At 46.1% G+C, this 22,325-nt stretch overlaps 1 protein-coding gene across 2 annotated transcripts in view; it reads right to left on the bottom strand.

The window, feature by feature from the left end:
- The window catches only part of RNPEPL1 (arginyl aminopeptidase like 1), a 35,908-nt gene that overhangs the window by 8,398 nt on the left and 5,185 nt on the right, over positions 1–22,325 (bottom strand). The window contains exons 2-8 of one of the 2 annotated variants that reach the window (XM_079977752.1): positions 19,487–19,627; positions 17,261–17,412; positions 16,211–16,327; positions 14,496–14,731; positions 12,266–12,379; positions 8,860–8,972; positions 6,963–7,071 (exon numbers count right to left, since the gene is read on the bottom strand). In XM_079977752.1, the coding sequence (XP_079833878.1) occupies positions 6,963–7,071; positions 8,860–8,972; positions 12,266–12,379; positions 14,496–14,731; positions 16,211–16,327; positions 17,261–17,412; positions 19,487–19,627 (982 nt within the window). Of the gene's footprint in view, positions 1–6,962; positions 7,072–8,859; positions 8,973–12,265; positions 12,380–14,483; positions 14,732–16,210; positions 16,328–17,260; positions 17,413–19,486; positions 19,628–22,325 lie in introns of both variants that reach the window. The other variant, XM_079977751.1, reaches the window with a different exon arrangement.

Here is a 22,325-nt window from a genome sequence, read left to right as displayed (position 1 = left end):
TATCGCGTCTGGCAGGGGTCTTTGACCTTTCCTCCTGCTTACAGAACTCAGCGTGTTTACTGATCAGCAGCTTACTCTGATCACCTGACGGATACGCAAACCTCCATGCATGAGCCGTTGGCTCATACCCACAGAAGATCATTTTCTGGAACTTGGGTTCACCTGGCCCTCGCAAAGCTTCAGGCACCGGCAGCAAGGCCGTTGATCCGAACTCACGGAGGAAATGTACCTGCGGCTTCCTCCCGTGAAGCATGAAAAACGGTGTGTCTCCTACCACTGAATTGTAGGACCGATTCCAGGTGAAGCTCACATATTTAACTGCCTCCATCCAAAACCTTGGAGATAACCCAGAATCTAACAGCATCACCTGTGCAGCTTTAACCAGAGCCTCACTTCTGAGCTCTGCCACCCCCCTCTGTTGAGGAGAAGTCACTGTGTGACTTATTCCTTTCTTGTGAAAGAACTTCTGCAAAGCAGACCCAGTAAACCGTGAACCTCTGTCACTAGCAATTTCCCTGACTCTGGTGGAGAACTTTAGTTCCACCTCCTCAATCCAATGACTAATCAGCTGTGCTGCATCTTCCTTGGATTTGAGACCATGTGTCCAGGTGTTCTGCGAAAAATCATCCTGCATCGTCAGCAGAAACCTGGCCCCTCCCAAACTTGGTTCCTTCATGGGACCCAACAGATCTATGTGCACAAGATCAAAAGGTTTTGTGGTTACCCTCTCCACCCTGGGGTAACTGCACCCTCTTACCTTTGCCTGTCTGCAAGCCTGACAATCTAGGACTCTTGCACATTCTTCAATTCTACAGCCTTTGGAAACCTCAGGTAGCACCTGTAGTTCTTCAAGACAAGCATGCGCTGTCTTCTTATGCCACACACAAGAACATGAAACATGAGTGGGAACTGTAGCACGCAGGGCTTGTGCTTTCTCAACCTTCCCCTCACCCTCCAGAGACGTTTTAAGAATGAAGAGATCATTCTGCCCCTTTGCAACTCTGACCAGTTGCTTCCCTCCTTTGGAGATTGTACAAACATCGTGTTCAAAGCAAACCTTAAACCCCTTTTTCAACAAATAAGGCACAGATAAAATACAGTGTTGCACTCCTGGTACAATGCAAACTTCCATCTGCTCCTGCAAAACAGAAAACAATACATTTGCAATGTTATTCACATTTTTCTTTTCCCCACTTGCAAACTGAACAGTTTTCCCAGCCGGAATTGCCTTGCAATTCCACATCTCGACTGCAGGGGTCTCTGAGATCAGGTTGCAGTTAGCTGCTGAGTCGATTACAAAGCGAAAATCAGTGTGTCTCTCAGAGCTGTCCTCAAACAATGCCATACTGGCAACAAACGTCCCGCTGCCCCCTCTCCTTGGGCTTTTGCAGCAGTTCTCTCTGGTTGTCTTGGCAACCAACTCCCCCTTGCTCAGGACCTTGGCAGCTTCCGTAGAAGTAGCCTCCTCCGTTGCCTTGGAGACCGGCCTGGCCTCTGCGTGCCCACGCGACTCTTTAGGCCTTATCTTCACTTTGTCCAGGTGGCCGACCTTGAAACGTCTAGCTCTCCGCCGCCTTCCAGACTTTGCATGACGACGATCATCCCCAGTGGAAAAATACTGCCCAGGGCTCCTTTCAGCTGGCCTGGCCCCCCTTCTTCCGGAAGAGCACTCTGTGCCAGCACAGAGTGCTGAAACTGCGTTTCACTTCAGCACTCACAGTGGAAAACTTTTGAAACTTGCCTTTGGAATTCTCAGCCCCCCCGACTCGCACCTCAGGGACTGGGGCTACAGCCATTTCCTGGCTCTGCATGACTCCTCCAGGGCTCCGGCCTCCTGCTGAAGTTTCACACAAACTTCTCAGCACCTCCCAGGCAGCCCTTGCTGACTTTACGCCCTCCAAACTGGGCAAAAGTGATGCATGTACGCATGCTTTTAGCATAGCAAGCTCTCTTTGCATTCTCTGCTGGCTTTCTTCAGGCAACGCAGCCTCAAAGCCTGCAATGTCTGTCCCTTCAGGACCTAGATTCAAGGGAAGTGGTTCTCTCTGGCTTACATCCCAAAGCCCAGTAACCAGAAACCAACCCCTTACTCTTCTGGACCAGGTTGCCCAACTTCTTAAAGTGAGCTTCTCAAGCGGAACATCCTCAAAGACCTGGCTGTCTGCCATTCTCTCCTCTTTCCCGGGGCCCCAGCTGCTGTACTCACGTTTCACCAGTCAGCTCTCCGGCACCCGATTCTTCACAGCTGCTTTCTCAGCTCTCTGCCTCAGCAACTCTTGCCTCTCTGCATCAGGCAAAACACAGAACGCAGACCTCTGCCGCTTCAGTAGCGTCTTCCAGCTAATGCCAAGCTGACTTCAAACTTCAAAGCTCACCGGCAGACTCTTAGCAACAGTTTTATTAGCGGTAATTAGGTCCTCCATAACCTGTGACGAAATCTTGATAAGATCTTAATTGGCACTGGCTGGCTAATTACTTTATGGCCCCAATTAGCCCCAGCATAATGCGGTCCGGCACGCTTCCCAGCCAAGCTGCTCTCAGACCTTCTTCCTCCGGTTTCGCCTTGCAGAGTAAAAACACAGCGGATCAAAAACCTGTTGCAGTCTGCTTCAGATCCAAACACACCAAGCACTGTGTTTGTCCAAATTCATCAGTTCTTTATTGCAGCAAATATTTACAGCTCAGCATTTCTCAGATTCTCCTGGACTGCTAGCATTCATGGCGTCCTGCTCTCTCAGAGACACAGAGAGAACAACAAGTAGAGCTCCTCCCTCCTTTCAAACGTCAGAATGGGAGGCACACTCAGAACAAACATTAACCCAGTAAGTTCTGAACCCCAACACACAGCTGTCTGAACATCATGTCCTCTATCTAACATTTGATCTCTTAGTGGTCTGCCGTGCCCTGTCTGTGACCTTTGTCTCCTTTGTCATACGCTGTGCAAGGGGGAAATGATGCGGTGGAAACAGGTGCCAAAATAACTTTGTACCACCCAACGATCTCAGGACTGTAAGATGTGTAAAGGTCACAGTCCAAAATGTATCTGACTGGTTTTGCATATTGTGCTAATAAAAGGAGCCTCCACAGAGCTAGCCAGCAGCTCGTCTTGGAGCATGCTTGCCAGAGTGCTTCTGCACAGCTCACCTGCAATACCAACTCTCACCTTATGCCTTCACTTCACTCTACGATTCTGTGATTCTATGAAACTGGGACCTTCAGAAGGCAAGACATGTGCTCCACAACAAAGTAAAGCAAAGCATGGGTCCCAAGTCTACAGACCATGTGCCAAGGCAATCTTAATCTCCAATATCACAAAACAATCATACCTCTCCCTTCTCCCCACTCCAAGCCCTACTCAGATAATACCATGAAATAACACTATTATTGTTTACACTGCAGTCCTTGGATATGACACAGCTTGGGGTCAGGAATCCTAGCAGATCATCTGCCCCAGTACAGATAACGCCAAGCTTTTAAGATCTTCCAAGGAGACCCTGCAGGTCAGTTCATGACCATTATTATTATTATTATTAACATTTCTATACCACCCTTCCATCTGTAGGTTTCAGGACAGTTCACAACATGAAATGCAAGATAAAAAAATACAGAAAATATATAATAAAAACAAGAACAGACCAATAACCTACTTCCCTTCCCACAAAAACATTTAAAAGGGTATCATATGTTAATCAGCCCAAGGCCTGGTTGAACAGGAATGTTTTTGCCTAGTGCCTAAAGGTATATAACGAAGGCACCAGGTAAGGCTCCCTGGGGAAAGCATTCCACAAACGGGCAGCCACTACAGAAAATGGTTTGTCACCACATGGCAATGCAGAAGTGGATCTTCTTGATGAGAGCAATACCCTGTGATATCCCCTTCCTTGAGTAACCGGTGAGGTGGAGACTGCAATGAACTTTAAATGCTGCTTGAAAACTCTTGTGTTTACCCAAGCTTCCCTGGACTCTGACTCTTAACTTTTTAATTTTCTGTTTGTACAATGCTCAGTTTGTGACATGTTTGGCTGTATCCAACGAAGAAGGTCCAGTGAAATTAATGAACCTCAGTCAGTCACATCCATTATTTTCAATGGGTTTATTCGGAATAGGGCTGACATTGGATACAACTCCTTTTAATATAGATTTTAGCAATGGATCAGAATGGTAGATGGAATATATCTGGTAAGGCTTGGGCTGGATATAGAAGGTTTTTAAATATGACCCAGGGCTACGATGATTCAATGAGCAGGTGATCTACAGGGAATATCTGGGGAGATGCACATGAAAGGATTGGACTTGCATGGTCTTATGCTGGACCACTTTGAAGAATTGCAGGCATCCTTGCCAAAACAAGCTAACAGTGGAGGCTGGCATTCCAGTTAACCACATGTGCTTTGACGGGAAAAGTAGATGCACACCAGATAAGCCTGATTTTCCACGCAATCTGCATGTGGGGTTCATATTGTTGCTCTGAGCAGTTTCTATTTCTCTGAGACACGACCCCACGGCTTTGCACAAATCTGTGGGTTGTTTAAAACACAACCCTAACAAGTAGCAGGGTGTCAAAGGCTGTTGAGCAGGGAGTGGCAGGCAGTTCCACAGGCTCAGGAGGGCCTTCAAGGAATTTTGCAGCAGTTTAACATGCCTGCTCAGATGGAGGAGCCAAGTGCACCTTCGCTTGCTTCTGGGATCACCTCCACCTTAGGAAGAGTACATACCCTAGAAAACAGGCTAGAAATCCACCACATAAAATCCACAAAATGTTAAGACAGGTGCCGTCTCTACTGAAGACCTTCACCATTCAACAAGCCTTTTAAGTGGAGTTATTATTATTATTATTATTATTATTATTATTATTATCCTAATCTGTATCTGTATTGGATCTGATCTGTTTTTACACATGAAACTGTCTTATGCATGTCTTCATCGCTGATGCTTTCACTGTTAAATCGCTTCTAGGTGTTTCATAGGAAGCAATTCATAAATGGAATTAAATAAACAAGCGACATAATTCTGTCGAGCCTGGTTTTCTTTCTTTCTTCTCCTCAGCACCTTTGAGAGATGATATTCATGATGGAGATTTCTTTCTGCTGGCAGGCACAACACTAACCAGTCAGAGAGGGGAAGGAGGACAGGGGCAAACTCTTGAAACTGCAGATGGGAGCCCATGGAAAATATATAGCTTAAAACCAAGCAGCAATTAAATTAAATACAAATACAAGCCACCCAGCTCTTCACATGTCTTTACTGCAGGGCACACCCTGTTAAATACTTCCCTTTTCTCCTCCCAGCTCTAAGTGGTGTGAACTTAGAACAGCAACAGCATGAATTGTATTCAGATTCCAGTATCAGTGATGAGTCAGCCATCGAAAGCAATTCACAGTTGTGACTTCCTTGAACCCAGCCCCTGCCTTCTCCTCCTTTGCTACGAATTGCAACCTACAGATTTAGCTTAAGCTGCAACAGTGCAAGAGACAGTTGAATCATTGGCAGGCCAGAGGGGACAGCTCTTTGCTGCTTCTCATAAAGGTAAAGGTAAAGGTACCCCTGCCCGTACGGGCCAGTCTTGACAGACTCTGGGGTTGTGCGCCCATCTCACTTAAGAGGCCAGGGGCCAGCGCTGTCCGGAGACACTTCCGGGTCACGTGGCCAGCGTGACATCGCTGCTCTGGCGAGCCAGAGCCGCACACGGAAACGCCGTTTACCTTCCCGCTGGTAAGCGGTCCCTATTTATCTACTTGCACCCGGAGGTGCTTTCGAACTGCTAGGTTGGCAGGCGCTGGGACCGAGCAGCGGGAGCGCACCCCGCCGCAGGGATTCGAACCGCCGACCTTTCGATCGGCAAGCCCTAGGCGCTGAGGCTTTAACCCACAGCGCCACCTGCGTCCCTCGCTGCTTCTCATAGAATCATATAATTGGAAGAGACCTTCCATCAACCCCCTGCAATGCAGGAATCGCAACTAGAGCACCCAGGACAGGAGGCTAGCCAAGTTTCCAATGAAGGAGAGTCCACCACCTTCCAAGGAAGTCTGCTCCACTGCTGAACAGCTCTTACCTACGGGACCCTCGTACCTACGGGACCGCCTTTCCTGGTACGTCCCACAGAGGACCTTATGGTCTTCAAACAAAAACATCTTAGAGGTCCCGGGCCACAGAGAGGTTAGGCTGGCCTCAACCAGAGCCAGGGCTTTTTTGGGCTGTGGTCCCAATCTGGTGGAACGCTCTGTCACAAGAGACCAGGGCCCTGCGGGACTTGACATTTTCCGCAGGGCCTGCAAGACAGAGCTCTTCCATCAGGCCTTTGGCCAAGGCACAGCCTGACCCCCTCTTTTGGTAATCCTCATAGAACTCTAGCCCAATGGTTGCCATTAATTTGATTTTGAATAGATTTTAGAATGAACTGATTTTAGAATGATGTGTTACTTTTATTGTTGTTAGCCGCTCTGAGCCCGTCTTCGGCTGGGGAGGGCGGGATATAAATAATAATAATAATAATAATAATAATAATAATAATTACAGACAACAAGTTCTTCCTGATGTTCTTGTAACTTGAAGGCCACTGGTTCAAGTCCTACCCTCTGGAACAACATTAAGCAAGCTTGCTGCATCTTCCATATGGCAGCCCTTCAGATATGTGAAGATGGCTCTCATATCTCCTCTCAGTCTCCTCTTTTCCAGGCTAAACATCCCCAGCTCCTTCAACCGTTCTTCATCCGGCTTGGTTTCCAGACCCTTGGTTTCTCCCATCCCATTCCACCCTCTTTACCACCTGACTGCCAAAGAGGCCCACACAAAGCACCACGACTGTGGAGCCGTCCCCTCTCTCTGTCCCTGTCTGAATGGCACAACAGCTGCTGCACTGCACACCCACGGAATGAAGGTGATGCTAGTGCAGAAGCTCCCAGGGTCATTTATTCTCACCGTGCTTTAAGGAAAGCAAAATCAGCCAATGTGTTCTTCTCTACCTGTTCTGCTCTCAATGCATTGTTCTTTCAGTTCTGGAAAGAAAGCCAGGAAGGAATCCAAGAGATCTTGGGCCACCACACTAGTGAACTTGTACTTCTCAATGTAGGCCTGGAAGAGAGCCGGGAGAATGGGTCAAGGAGTTGGCAAGTTTCAGGGGAAAGAGAAAGACAGTTAAGCAGCAAAAATCATATATATAACGGAGAAGGCAAAGGGGGATGGAACAAGCATGCAGAGGAAAAAGTGAAATGAAACAGGTAAGGAAAGTCTGTTTCCCACAGGAGACTGCATAGGGAGGAGGGGGGAGAGAGAGAGAGAGAGAGAGAGAGAGAGAGAGAGAGAAAGAAAGAAAGAAAGAAAGAAAGAAAGAAAGAAAGAAAGAAAGAAAGAAAGAACTTATGTAAACCAACACTGTTGACCCACATTACCACTAACACCCCAAATCATGAAACTCCTTCCTCCTAAAGATTCACTAAAGGACATTCATCTGTCACAAGAACTTCCTTTAAATTATTTGGCACTTCAATCCTTTAGGAAGGCCAGGCTGAATGCAGAAATAAAATATATAATGCTCCAGAAAGTTGTTGGTAATTGGAGAGCAGGGATGCAACTGGCCTGCACGACAGGCAGCATCTCTTGGCGTACATGAACACAAGACTCAGGCTAACCGCAGAACGAGCCAGAAGCCACACTCTGAGAAAACCAGTGATTTATCTAGCATACATTGCCATGTCAGCTGCTTAGATCAGATTAGAACAGTATGCCCCGCTTTTCTATTAAAATATCACTCAGAGCAGCTTACAGAGAAAAACAAAAATACAATATAAAGATACTAAAATGAAACAATCAATGTATTAATATTAAGAACAACAGTAATACATATCCCCATTCCTGCTCCTCTTGCTGCATCCAGCCCAGCAGAGTCTGGAGCTCTGACTCAGGACCCCTTAAGAATTGCCTCACTTTCCAGGCATCAGCTCTTCACCTGAAGACCACCAGCACCAGCCTCTATGTTCTAACTGCTGCTTACTTTATCTCTTCCTTAACACTTGTGGGGATGGGGAAACAAGCAGTGAAAGCGAGGTCTCTGGCAACATGTAGACCACATTCTCAAGATGGGTGTTTGCCATGAAACCCCTTCTGTCTTGTCTTCCTTCTCCACTACCTCCCAACTCATTGCTTTGACCGGTCTTGAAAGACCTACACGGGCTCCCAGTACGTTTCCTAGCACAATTCAAAGTGTTGGTGCTGACCTTTAAAGCCCTAAACGGCCTCGGCCCAGTATACCTGAAGGAGCGTCTCCACCCCCATCGTTCTGCCCAGACACTGAGGTCCAGCGCCGAGGGCCTTCTGGCGGTTCCCTCGCTGCGAGAAGCCAAGTTACAGGGAACCAGGAAAAGGGCCTTCTCAGTAGTGGCACCCACCCTGTGGAATGCCCTCCTGCCAGATGTCAAAGAGAAAAACAACTACCAGACTTTTAGAAGACATCTGAAGGCAGCCCTGTTTAGGGAAGCTTTTAATGTTTAATAGACTATTGTATTTTAATATTCTGTTGGAAGCCGCCCAGAGCAGCTGGGGAAACCCAGCCAGATGGGCAGGGTATAAATTTATTATTATTATTATTATTATTATTATTATTATTATTATTGACTGAGTTGTTTTAACTGGGACCCTTTGCTGATCTATTTCACTGAGCGGTCTCCTGCAGAGGTATCTTCATCTAACAAACAGCTATTTTCAAGCCCTTGCTTAAATCATGCCATACTGCCTCTCCTCCTCCTTTTCTAAATTTGACATCCCTCTCTTTCTCATGGGTGTCTCAAAGGGAAATGCATACAGGCAAGAGTCTCACATACATGCACACGGACACACCCCGCCTCTGAAACCCAAGTTACTAACTCGAAGGAAGGCATCAAAGCGTGCTGGGTCTCCACAGAGCTGAGACAGGTAGTAAACAAAGCAGTAACCTTTCTCGTACGTGAAGAGGTTCATCAGATTGCTAGGATTCACACCTGTAAGACCGAGGGATGCGGGATAGGCAAGGGGAGGGGAGGGGAGGGGAGAGAGAGAGAACACAGTTGTATTTTGGTAAAACTGCAAGCAAAAATGCCATCAGAAGCTTCCTTGGTCCACAGCTTTTTTCCCTCCTCCTCAAATTACAGCTTTTAATGACTTAGAATCATAGAATCATAGAATCATAGAGTTGGAAGAGACCACAAGGGCCATTGAGTCCAACCCCCTGCCAAGCAGGAAACACCATCAGAGCACTCCTGACATATGGTTGTCAAGCCTCTGCTTAAAGACCTCCAAAGAAGGAGACTCCACCACACTCCTTGGCAGCAAATTCCACTGTCGAACAGCTCTTACTGTCAGGAAGTTCTTCCTAATGTTTAGGTGGAATCTTCTTTCTTGTAGTTTGGAACCATTGCTCCGTGTCCGCTTCTCTGGAGCAGCAGAAAACAACCTTTCTCCCTCCTCTATGTGACATCCTTTTATATATTTGAACATGGCTATCATATCACCCCTTAACCTCCTCTTCTCCAGGCTAAACATGCCCAGCTCCCTTAGCCGTTCCTCATAAGGCATCGTTTCCAGGCCTTTGACCATTTTGGTTGCCCTCCTCTGGACACGTTCCAGTTTGTCAGTGTCCTTCTTGAACTGTGGTGCCCAGAACTGGACACAGTACTCCAGGTGAGGCCTGACCAGAGCAGAATACAGTGGCACTATTACTTCCCTTGATCTAGATGCTATACTCCTATTGATGCAGCCCAGAATTGCATTGGCTTTTTTAGCTGCCGCGTCACACTGTTGGCTCATGTCAAGTTTGTGGTCAACCAAGACTCCTAGATCCTTTTCACATGTACTGCTCTCAAGCCAGGTGTCACCCATCTTGTATTTGTGCCTCTCATTTTTTTTGCCCAAGTGCAATACTTTACATTTCTCCCTGTTAAAATTCATCTTGTTTGTTTTGGCCCAGTTCTCTAATCTGTCAAGGTCGTTTTGAAGTGTGATCCTGTCCTCTGGGGTGTTAGCCACCCCTCCCAGTTTGGTGTCATCTGCAAATTTGATCAGGATGCCCTTGAGTCCATCATCCAAGTCGTTGATAAAGATGTTGAATAAGACCGGGCCCAAGACAGAACCCTGTGGCACCCCACTAGTCACTCTTCTCCACTCTTATTTATACAGCTTCATCAGTGTCAATGGTGCTCCATAAAGTTGCAGAAGCAAAACATGAAACAGGCACCTGCAACCCCACCTGCCAAGAGTTTGCAATCTAGAGCAGAAAATGAAGAAGGCGAGAGAGGGGGGGGGATGAATCTGTGGTCACAGCCACACTTCTTCAACCAGGCATTGGTTGATTAAGGTTCTATGGCTATTAAAATCTGTTTGTGGGAGGGGGGGTATTGGCTTGTTTGTTTTATTATGTATTTTATATTCTCATTTTCTGTTTTTCTGCTGTGAACCACCCTGGGATCTTGGAAAGGAAAGAAAATCAGGAAGACCAAAATTTTAATAAGGAATGGGGAAAATTTATAATTTATCTTAAAAACCATTGTAAACAGTTAAAATTGTTAGTAGGATTGGAATAACACTTGTAGTTTAATGGTGAATTTTGGACACAATGGAGAGGTAAAAGATTTGGTTTATTCTAAAAGATGCAGGAGGAAATCACCAATAGGACCCACAAAGGGGAGGAGGGAAATCCAGGAGATTCTTTGGAATCTTGTTTCTATGTTGTATATGTGACTGTAAAATTTTAATCTGAAAACCCCCCACAAATATATAAATTTATAAAAAGGAAAGGGAAGGAAAATAAAAATAAAATAGCACCCTTGTACCACTTTCATAGTTTCCTCTAAAGGGTCTTGGGTACTGCAGTTTGTTAAGATTCTCCTAAGAATTCTCAGCACTCTTTACAAACTACAGTTTCCAGGGTCACTTGGGAGAAGCCACAGCTGTGAAAGTGGCGTAAGAGTGCTTCCTGGAGGAAGCACACGAAGAAGGGCCTCAAATGGTGACCACAGGGTCTGGGTTGGTTCATATGGGGAGAGGCAGTCCTTGAGGTATTACCATCAAGTAATCTAGCCATTAGGCCTTATGTAATCTCCTGGGGTTCTTACAGTACAATCCTACAGAGTTCGGTGGGGCTTAGGCTTACTGTCAGGCAGTAAGCACAATTCAAAGTGTTGGTGTTGACCTTTAAGGCCCTAAACTGCCTCGACCCAGCATACCTGAAGGAGCGTCTCCACCCCCATCGGTCTGCCTGGACGCTGAGGTCCAGTGCCGAGGGCCTTCTGGCGGTTCCCTCACTGCAAGAAGCAAAGCTACAGGGAACCAGGCAGAGGGCCTTGTCAGTAGTGGCACCTACCCTGTGGAACGCCCTCCCATCAGATGTCAAAGAGATAAACAACTACTGTATTTTTCGCTCTATAAGACACACTTTTTTCCTCCTAAAAATAAGAGGAAATGTGTGTGCGTCTTATGGAGCGAATGCAGGCTACGCAGCTATCCCAGAAGCCAGAACAGCAAGAGGGATCGCTGCGCAGCGATCCCTCTTGCTGTTCTGGCTTCTGGGATTCAGAATATTTTTTTTCTTGTTTTCCTCCTCCAAAAACTAGGTGCGTCTTATGGTCTGGTGTGTTTTATGGAGAGAAAAATATGGTATCTGACATTTAGAAGACATCTGAAGGCAGCCCTGTTCAGGGAAGTTTTTAATGTGTGACATTTTGATGTATTTTTAATCCTTGTTGGAAGCTGCCCAGAATGGCTGGGGAAACTCAGCCAGATGGGCGGGGTACAAATAATAAATTATTATTATTATTATTATTATTATTATTATTATTATTATTATTATTATTGTTGTTATTATTATTAGCAAGGATTGCAGCCTTAGAGACCCTTCTGTAGTCAAAGAATGTAAAGAAGCAGGGAGATGAGAGAAAGAAGGGAACCCGACAATGCAGGGGCGTTTTGTGGGACTGAAATCCAAAATAACCATCTCCATACTTTATCGCGAAAGCTCGTTGCCTGCCCCCTAATTTAGAGCAGCATTTTGGTAACAAACAACTTCCACTGTGCTGTGATATTTCATGCTTGGCCTCTCTCTGCAACACTGAATTTGCTTTGTGGAACTGACCCAAGATGCAGCCACCTATTTCAGGCTTCAAGGGGTGGAGGGGTGGGATGAGATTACAGCCATGATAGCAGAAGCTCATGCATAGCAGGAAGCCAGAGATGGTCAGGGTGAGCCGGCCTGTTTTATAAAAGCCGAGACCCAGCCGGCTAATCTCAACACAGGACATACCTGGCTCCAGCTTGACCTGAAGCTTGCTAACAGGGTTGTCCTCCCCAAGGAGCTTCATCTGCCTGTGGAGGGCATCAAGGCGGAAGGCAGTCTCCAGGCACGTAAAGGCAGCACCTGCACACGAAAACAAAATGTATTGGTGCCTGAAGCCTGCAGCCAAAAATCTGGCTGTGCATTTCAAATATACCGTACATGTGGACTTCAGCTTCCCTTCCCATTGCAGCTCCTAGCCACCTCTTTTCTCTGATCATTCTCTCTCCCAGTCCCTCCGGCCCTCTCACACTCCTCTCATGGCATTCTGCTTTTGCCTTCCCTCCTCTGGACCGCTCCCAGTTCCAAACCCCATTTCTTAACCTCCCCGTGACCCTCCCTATTAGGCCTGCTCTCTTCACAGGACCTCACCATTCTGACCCAGTCCTTGCTACCATCTGAACAACTCACCTACTGGCAGACTGTCCCCACCTGTCTGTGACATCATGAAAGGCCACCCAAACACAACAAGAAGCTGCACTGCCAAATTGCAAAACCCCTCAATCTTGGCATTATAATTAAGATTCAGGGAAAGTAATTAGTTCATTCAGCGTTACAACAATTTTACAGAGAAGGGGTGGGCACACTTCAGGTTTGTGGCATCTGCTTCCTCTGTTTTTTCACTAAAACCTCAAGGGAACTCAACTGGAGCCAACTGCAAAATAGTAGGTAGGATATAGACTTGGAATCAGTGCAAGGTGCGTCTGAGCACACACATAGCCCAGGAATTTATATCCAGAACCTCAACTGAGCTCATAGTCCTTCCACACAAAAATCCGCTCCTGGTTTTCCCCCAAAGCTTTCTTTAGTTCAGCAGCTTAATTTAGAGAATTTTGATCTACTGAAGATTGTCCAGACATCTACCAGTTGATTGCAATCAATCTTCTGCCCACAACTGCTGTGAAGTAGGTCACTGCTTCAGGAACTGGTGAAATGAAGGCCAAGAGCAAGCAGCTAATCTGAGATAAATGACCAGGTTGAAATCCTGGGCTTCCCAAGAAACGCCCAGTGTTCAGCAGAGGAGATGGCACAGGATCTCAAGGAAGCAGGTGATGGAATGGTGTAAACTTTAGGGGTGTCACCCTAAAGGCAATTTTAAATCAAGTTATGTGACAGCTGCTACCACATGTTGAGCTGTTCCAAGTGAATCACATAAACTGGGACATTTTCTGCATGGAACTGGAAACCCTTTTGTGTATCAGTTAACCAAGAATCAAGCTGCAACCCACAATTCATCGACTCCAGAGTAGTCTCATTAAAATTCAGTTGTTTCCGTTTCAGTGGTCCAATCTCTCCTCTGATTTCCTATCTTATTTGTCTTCAGAGGTCAAGGTTGGGTATGATTAAAAGACTGTGAGAGCAGGATTCTTGGTTCGGTACATATAAATAGATGGAGGGGGGATTCTGCTTGATGCTACTGTTACATGTGTGCTAATGTACCATTTGATTAAACAGAAAGAAAAAAGGTTAACAGCAATTGTGAGATGATATAGGATTGCAGGACTCTGCAACCTGACTACCCTTCTAGAATTAACATACTGAGACAAAATACTGAAGCAACTTTTTTTAAAGCTAGTTCTGGACTAGTTAAGCTTCTCTCTTCTTGCCCTTGGAATACTGCTTAAACAGCCCTCGCGTTAACTGTAAGGTTGTTATTGCACTTCGCCAGATCTTAACCTATTATAGTATTTTTAAGAATGGATTCCAAATGTCACTGAATTTGTCCATGACAAGTCTGCGTTTATATGCAAGTTGTTCATACGTTGCGAGTTTGTGTAAGTCTTCGATCCAATCATAGAAGGGAATTAGGGCTACTTTTGAGGCGGGATCTAAAACCCATTTCAAATAATGGTTTCAGATCTTGATTAAATAATGATGGCTTTCGCCAAAGGACAGACAAACTGCTTTACGGACGTCAGGAGACGAAGGGGAAATTTGCTCCCGGGAGGGGAGGAGCCATGGGGAGGTATCTTGAGCCTGGCTTCCAATTTGTTGAGAACAGTTATTTGGGAAGTACCAAGAGCTCCAAGAGATCTAGAGCGTCAGGATTGCAGCTCCCTGGTGCTTGGTTAGGAACTGTAGATGCTATAAGAATGGCAGCTCTTGAGGACCCCTGCTAACGGCACCCAGGTTGAAACAAGCTCTTCTTTTCAAACGATGTAAACAAGCTCACGGAAGCGCCACCTACCCTGCCGCTTACCATAGGTCTCAGTGGTGATCCGGCGCTGAGCGTAAGTGGCCAGCCCCTCGCTCAGCCACATCTCTTCCCACGTGGCATTGGTGACGGCGTTGCCAAACCAGCTGTGGGCCACTTCGTGGATGACATCGATGATGAGGAATTCGTCGCTCTCCAGGATGGAAGAGATTATGAAGGTGAGGCAGGGGTTCTCCATGGCGACAATGGGGAAAGAGGGAGGAAGGAAAACGATGTCGTACCTGGAAGGGACAAGAAGGGGGTGGGGAGGACGCAGGTCACTCTCAGGACCTTGGAGCCATAATTCTCACAAGTGTGTGGAAATGCATAGAGGAGTCCCCCTTCCCAGCAGTGGAAGACTTTGGGCTCTCAAATTTCAGCCACACCCTGTGAGATGCTAAAATTTGGCACCCCTCAACTCTTGAGCTCTGTTCTAAAGCATTGTTTTGGCACCCCAGTGTGACCCCAATAGTCACGCCACCCTAAAACTGCCTGTTCCCAGTCTCTCCCAGCCCATCTGTGCACTCTGGGTGCGGGGGGGGGGATCCAATTAAGCGGTTGGTTTGGCTGTATGTTATGCATCCACCACTTCTCAAAGGAGCTGAGAGCAGCAAAGCTGAAATTTTCCCATGTTATGGGGGTAGATTAAGACAGGGACTGGCTTTGTGCAGGGACTCAAGCCCTGTAACACACTGCACAAAATCAGTTCTGGAGTTCCTTTATAATGGCACACAGTCCAATGGACTAGCCCCTTATTTATCACAGTCTTTCTACTTGCAGTAGGAGAATGAAAGAATAATGCAGCCCTCCACAGCTACGGCAATGCCTTCCCTCCCACATTCACCTGCCACAATTTAAGAAGGATGTTGACAAGCTGGAATGTGTGCAAAGGAGGGCAACCCAGATGATCAAGGGTCTGGAAACCGAGCCTGATGAGCAACAGTTGAGGGAATTGGGTATGTTTAGCTTGGTAAATAGGGGAGACTGGGAGGAGATAGGATAGCCATCTTCAAATAGCTGAACGGCTGTCGCATGGAAGATGGAGAAAACTTGTTTTCTGCTGCGCTGGATGGTAGGACCCGAACCAATGGATTCAAGTTACAAGTAAGGAGATTCCGACTAAACATCAGGAAGAAATTTCTGGCAGTAAGAGATTTTCAACAGTGGAATGGACTCCTTCAGAAAATGGTGAGCTCTCCTTCGGAGATTTTTAAGCAGAGATTGGATGGCCGTCTGTCATGGCTGCTTTCGTTGAGATTCCTGCATTGCAAGGGGTTGGACTAGATGACCCTCAGGGTCCCTTCCACCTCTATAATTCTATTCTATGATTCTATGACTCCATGAAGAGCCTTGAACAATTGTTGTATTCTTGACTGAGGGAGGCTCATTATAACCCTTTGAAAAACCACCATTTAAAAATCTAACATTTCACCCATTAGCTCTGGATTCTGATCCTTTTGCACTCTGTGTCAGAATGAGCCAGACTTTATATTATTCCAAGTTTTCTGTGCAAGGAAACAGCGTGCTCACAATTTGCCAAAGCCCCCTTAACTTCAGAATAAAACCCTTCCGGATGAGGCACCCATTGGATGCCTGATACCATTCTTGGTACCCAAGAGGTGCGGGTGGCAGGGTAGAAAAGAGGCCCTTGGAACTCCTGAATCACTGTCTCTGCAGATACCTTCAATTTTATTCCAAAAGCGTGAATGCACCAAACCTACCTTCCCCATATATAGGGCCCATAGAGGCTCTCTGCAGCACTGAGCCAGCGCTCAACCCGACCCGACAGTTTGCTGATAGCTGTTGACAGCAGACATGGTTCCGCCCACACTTTGCTCCTGTTACAAAGACAGCAACAGTCAACTCACTGACTTCATGCTGTTTCCGCCATTCATATTATTCACTAGTGATTTTGGATCCCTGTTACGAAACCTAAAATACACATTTGCAGACAATTTCAAGGTCTAAGTCAGGAGTTGTCAACCTGGTCCCTACCGCCCACTAGTGGGCATTTCAGCATTTCAGGATTCTAGGTGGGCAGTAGGGGGTTCTACAGCACAAGCTGAATCCTCCCTCCATCGAGCACTGGTGGGCGGTAAGGAAATTTTACCACCAAGAAAGATGCATTAGTGGGAGGTAGGTATAAAAAGGTTGACTACCCCTGGTCTAAGTAAAGTTCCTGATTGATGATTAGGCAAAAGCTACAAATATTTTCCTGGATATGGAGATGCCACACTGTGTGGCAGGTGTCTTGCGGCACAACCAGTCAGCAGTGTTCAAGCTGCACAGGTCTGATCTACAAGTGTGCAGTGTCCCATGTCACCAGGAGCAGCTTTTCCTGATCCATCTGGCTCGATGACTTCCAAGCACAAGCCTTGCATTTACGCATTAGCCTGGTTGCCGCAGGTGAGCAAGGATTCTGTGCAGGCGAGCAAGCAGGCTGGTGGAGGAGGCATAGATTGCTCCATCCTTCCTCGATCAGTCCACTTCCTCCACCACCAGCATGGAAATGCAACATGGAAAGTCTATTCCTCCACCACCAGCATGGAAATGCAACAGGCCAGAGGAAGGCACCTGGATCGCTCAATCCCTTCTCCACCGCTCTGCTTAGTGGGAAGCAGTTTTCTACTCTTCCACCACCAGCGCAAAAATGCAGGCTAGTAGACGAACAATGAAAACATACAGGCTAATGAACTTTGTGGGCACATTTGAAAGGCTGCTAAAGCAGCTCCTCACAACGAGCACAGCTCAGGCAGACAAAAGTAGCTTACCTAGGACCAATGTCTGCAGGTACAAGGTCCCCTGCCACCAGTGCCACAAGGTAAGCAGGAATTGGGTATTCCATGTAGAACTGATAGGTGCCCTCTTCTTCCTCATAGGTGCTTTGGGTAGCACTCATCAACACTTGCATACCTGCAGGAGCCTGGGAAACAAGCAACAGGCAGTCAGGATGCTCTACGGGCCAAGGAGACTAACAGCTGGTTTGCACATCACTCAGTTGCCTAGTCTGCACATCCCAGCAAGCTAAACTGTGGCTCACTGTGTGCAAACGTGCAGAGTCCTGGAGAGGAGCAAGTAGCCACTTTGCTCTTCCCTGGTCCTTTTTGTTTTTCTTGTGCTGCGCTGAACTAAGCCAAGGTCTGACTTGGCATGACATCCAAGCACAAGAAGGGCTGTAACTCAGGGGCAGAGCATCTGTTTTGCCTGCACAAGATCCCAGGTTCAATCCTTGGCGGCTCCAGGTAAGGCTGGAGAAGGCTCCCTGTTTAAACCCTGGAGAGTCGCTGCCAGCCTGTGTTGACAATACTGAGCTAGATAAACAAGGCAGCTTCCCTTGTTCCTATGGGGTGAGGCTCGCTCCTCTCTAACCACAAACTGTAGCAAAGGTTTTTTTCTTGACTAGTGCTTGCAGTTGGTAAGGAGAGAGTTTAGCTACAAGTCTGGGTTTGGACAACAGGCTAAGCCAAACCTGGGCTTAGTTCAGCCCAGTGCAGAAGCAAAACCAAAAAAAAGAGTGGGGAGCAGCTGTGAGTTCTTCTCTGGGAACTCACATCTTCACCGCTGTTTGGTGACATGCAAACCAGGCAAATGTGCACTAAAAAAAACAGAAACTGCCCATGCAATTCAAATTCCTAAGATAAAAGGAACTCTATATAAACTGTGAAAAATGAGAAGATTTCCATAATTTATCCAAGTCTGCGTAACTTTTTGTTGCTCTGCTAGTCACTGGTAGGTCAAAAGAGCAGTAAAGGGCACTAAAGCCCCAGCTCCTACCATTGGGAAATCCTTCCTGCCAACCCTCTGGCATCTGAGATAACAACAACAAGAGATTAGACAGCCGAACAGCTTTTTCTAGGAAGGATATTCAAGAGGTGTGAGAGCAGTATCAGTTCAAGCAAGATGTCTCTGCCCTAGCCTGGGGTGAGAAGAAGGGGAGATTGTGATCCACTAACATACCAACTAGCCAGTTTCTCATGGACCAGTATTGTCAGCTTTTCAAAAAGGATGCTGAATCAGACTTCAATTTGAATGTCAGGCAGCTACATTTGTGAGCCAGCGTTAATACTCAAAAGCATTTAACGCAAATTAGTTATGCCTTAAGAGAACATCAGTGTGTACTCTTGCTTTTTGAAATTTAAAGCACACCCATGGAACGCAGGGGTTCTAGTAATAAACAAAACAAAAAAGCAATCCCGCACAAGTCTGAAGTCAGCTCAGCCTTATCCTCCAACCACTTGAGTGAACAAGGAGACACAGATCAAAGTCTCTTGTGCTGATCGAAATGGATCAAGAGGTATAAAAGACAGTGGCTCATGGATGCCCAAAGTGATGTTTATTTCAGAGTCCAACTCCTGAACAAAAAGAACCAGAGTTCTTTGGGGGGGGGGATGCTTAGAACCTGACTGCCTACCTGCACATGGCCTTCTGGCAATAGACCCAGCAGATAAAGAAAAAGTTGTTAGCCAAACACCCATCCCAAAAGTATTAATACAGTGGTACCTCGCAAGACGAAATTAATTCGTTCTGCAAGTTTTTTCATCTTGCAAATTTTTTGTCTTGCGAAGCACAGATTTTGGAAAAGCTTCAAAAATCACCAAAGTCTTCAAAAACCTCAAAAAAGGCTACCACACCGCGTGCTATGAGTTGCTCCTCGAAGTCAAGTCGCAACTGCACCCCCTGAATGCACCCTGGGTATTAATGGTTTTAAGAAAAAGGAAACAAACTTGCAAGACATTTTCGTCTTGCGAAGCAAGCCCATAGGGAAATCCGTCTTGCGAAGCAACTCAAAAAATGAAAAACTCTTTCGTCTTGCGAGTTTTTCGTCTTACAAGGCATTCGTCTTGTGAGGTACCACTGTATGGTATAAGGGAAAGCACCAAACTTTTCCCCCGAACAGGTCTGTTCAGACAGATCCCAAAATTTCACAGAGCACAGCAACCTGAACGACTGTTTCTCCTCCCTAAGGAAATGGTGGTTTGTTACAGGCTTCCTCCTACCTTGACGATGGCGGAGTAAGTACATTTCACAGCTGGCGTGTCAAAACAGGGGAAGAAGGAGCGGTTGCACACGGAATGGCCTTGCGTGAAGACAAATGGCTTGGTGTTGCCGTAGGTCAGCTCAGGATCCAGCCACCAGATCTAATGGAAGCAACAAGAAGGAATGTGTGAGAAATGACAGTAATAAAAGCAACAGCCCTAAGGGAGCAGAGAGCATTTTTTAAAAGAGTGAGACGAGTTTCATTTTATTAAACTGCACACATCACTCACGAGGGAAGAGGAGAGGGAGGCAGACAAGCTGGCCAATACCCCACCCTGTGTCTGTCCATGAGTAAGCCAGACTGCGTCCTTTTCCACCAACATTGGCACAACCGTAGTGGAGGACCAACCAAATGCCCTGTATAAAAGTGAACCAGGAGAGGCAGGCAAAGACACCATCACAGTTTATCCATGTTGAAAGCTGTCTAATTGTTAATAGTTAATTACTTAGCCAGTCCGTACCACTACTACTTAACACACCAGAAGGAATGGCTCCTCCCAGACATACCGTGGTGCCTCGCAAGACGAAATTAATCCGTTCCGTGAGTCTCTTCATCTTGCAGTTTTTTCGTCTTGCGAAGCACGGCTATTAGTGGCTTAGCGGCTTAGCGCTATTAGCGGCTTAGCGGCTATTAGCGGCTTAGAAAAAGGGGGGGAAGGGGGAAAAACTCGCAAGAACTCGCAAGACGTTTCGTCTTGCGAAGCAAGCCCATAGGGAAATTCGTCTTGCGAAGCACCTCAAAAGACGGAAAACTCTTTCGTCTAGCGAGTTTTTCGTCTTGCGAAGCATTCGTCTTGCGGGGCACCACTATACCTCACCACCACTTCAGGTCACCAATTCTTTGCTCTACCAAACTCAACTGCCTTGAGGAAACATACCAAATGCCATCTCTGCATGCTTTTTGCCAGCAAACTCAAGCATCAATTTTTGTTCAAGAAAGGTGTTTAGAATAACACTGACAGATGCCCAAGCTGGTGTCATTTCCACATTGCTGCTGCTAGTTTTGAAGTATTGTTCTGTTTGTAACAGGTATTTTGTTTTAATTGTTTGATTCATGACTTCAGGCATTCTATCAAAAAGTGACAGTAAGCTTTATAAATAAAAATGTATATTCAGAGGGCATCAACAAGTCAAAGGCTGGCTGGTTTGTTCCGAACAGGCTTCTTTGTCCCACACTTTCCCATCATGCGTGCTTGAAGGTTTTCCATTTTATCTTCTCCCTGGTGCCATGCATCTGCTCTGATTTCACAAACCAGAATAATAGCATGTCTCTCTATGCTTGATTTATAGCAAAGAAATAACTTAATAACTTCTCTGTGTAATTGCAGGCAAGTTTCCCCCCATGTGATTGTTCTTCTCAGCAACCCTGGCTCACCTGACCTTACCATAACTAGAATCCACCGCACTGGACTAACCTGCACTGGCAGCATCACAATGTGTACAAGTGCCATTAGAAACAGAATTAAAATGCAATGCCAAAAACAGCAGCAGGACTTACATATATGCCTAATTTCTACATACACAGCAAGCCTTGCTCCCAGTGAATCCAGATGGCCCTTAGCCACGTGGTAACTTAACCTTTGCTTCTGCCGTCCAGATGTTTGGACTATTATTTATTATTTTTATTTATTAAATTTGTATACTGCCCCACACCCATAGATCTCAGAGTGGTTCAACTATAACTCCCACCAGCACATGAACATAGGAGAAGCTCTCTCATACTAAGAATGGAAGCCCTTTTTGGACTATCTCAGGAAATATTATAGTTTGATGAACTCGCAAGCAGGATCTGAAATGTGAGCAACAGAAGGAATTAGAGAATATAGTATTGATGTATTGGTATAAGAAGGCATTGTGCAGCAAGCGGGGGACTGAAACACAATGGAAAATGGGGCGGGAAGTTGAGAAAAGTTAAAATTATTATGTATTGAAGTATATATGTCCAACTTTTGAAAATTCAACAAAAATTATTACAAAGGAAGCTACCTCATACTGAACCAAGCCACTGGTCCAACATGCTCAGTACTGCCCACACTGACTGGCAGCAGCTATAAAGGGTTTCAAGCAGGGGATGTTCCAGGCCATACCTGGAGATGCCAGCGACTGAACCTGAGACCTTCAAGATGCAAAGCAGATAGCTAGGCTGGCTGGAGGTGCTGAGAATTGTAGTTCCAAGCATCTGGAGAGGACCAGGTTGGTAACTTTCCACAGTGTGCTTGCAGTCAGCTGGCAGCCTGGTCATCAGTCCTACCCTGACAATACTATACTCCTGCCCTTAATCAGACTTATCCGCACACTACAGATCAGCAGAGGAAAAGTACACTACAGATCAGCAGAGGAATTATGGATGGTCAAAAACACACTACAGTTTACATTCTTTTACTGATTCAATTATTAATCTTTCCGTTGGAAGAAAAAATCCAGGAGTCGTCCCAAACTAGGTTGCCCATGCTCCAGATACAGACATACCCATACTAGACCAACCCTCTCTCTTTCTTGGCCCTCAATCATTGTGGTATGTTGGGCCAGCTGTGACATCGGCAGCCAGCTGACCAATCCCCTCTCTTTGCCCTCTCCCTATTTTTTAAAATTCCAAGCTCTAAACAGGACGGAGAGATTCAAGCATGCCATTCATTTAGTGGGCATCTAGCTAGTTCCAAAACATTTCGATCTCAAGGCTACAAGCCTATTTTTTATATATATTTGGACTTTTACGGTAAAGACAGTTCAAGCTTTCCCTACAAATCTGCGCTTTACACCAAACAGCACAAGGAGAAATGAAATGCTCATAAAATGTGT

Source organism: Podarcis cretensis (genome assembly GCF_951804945.1).
Source record: "Podarcis cretensis genome assembly, chromosome: 5".
Classification (NCBI taxonomy): Eukaryota; Metazoa; Chordata; class Lepidosauria; order Squamata; family Lacertidae; genus Podarcis; species Podarcis cretensis.
The sequence above is the reverse complement of the archived record's forward strand: the minus strand, read 5'-3'. Positions and strand labels throughout refer to the sequence as shown.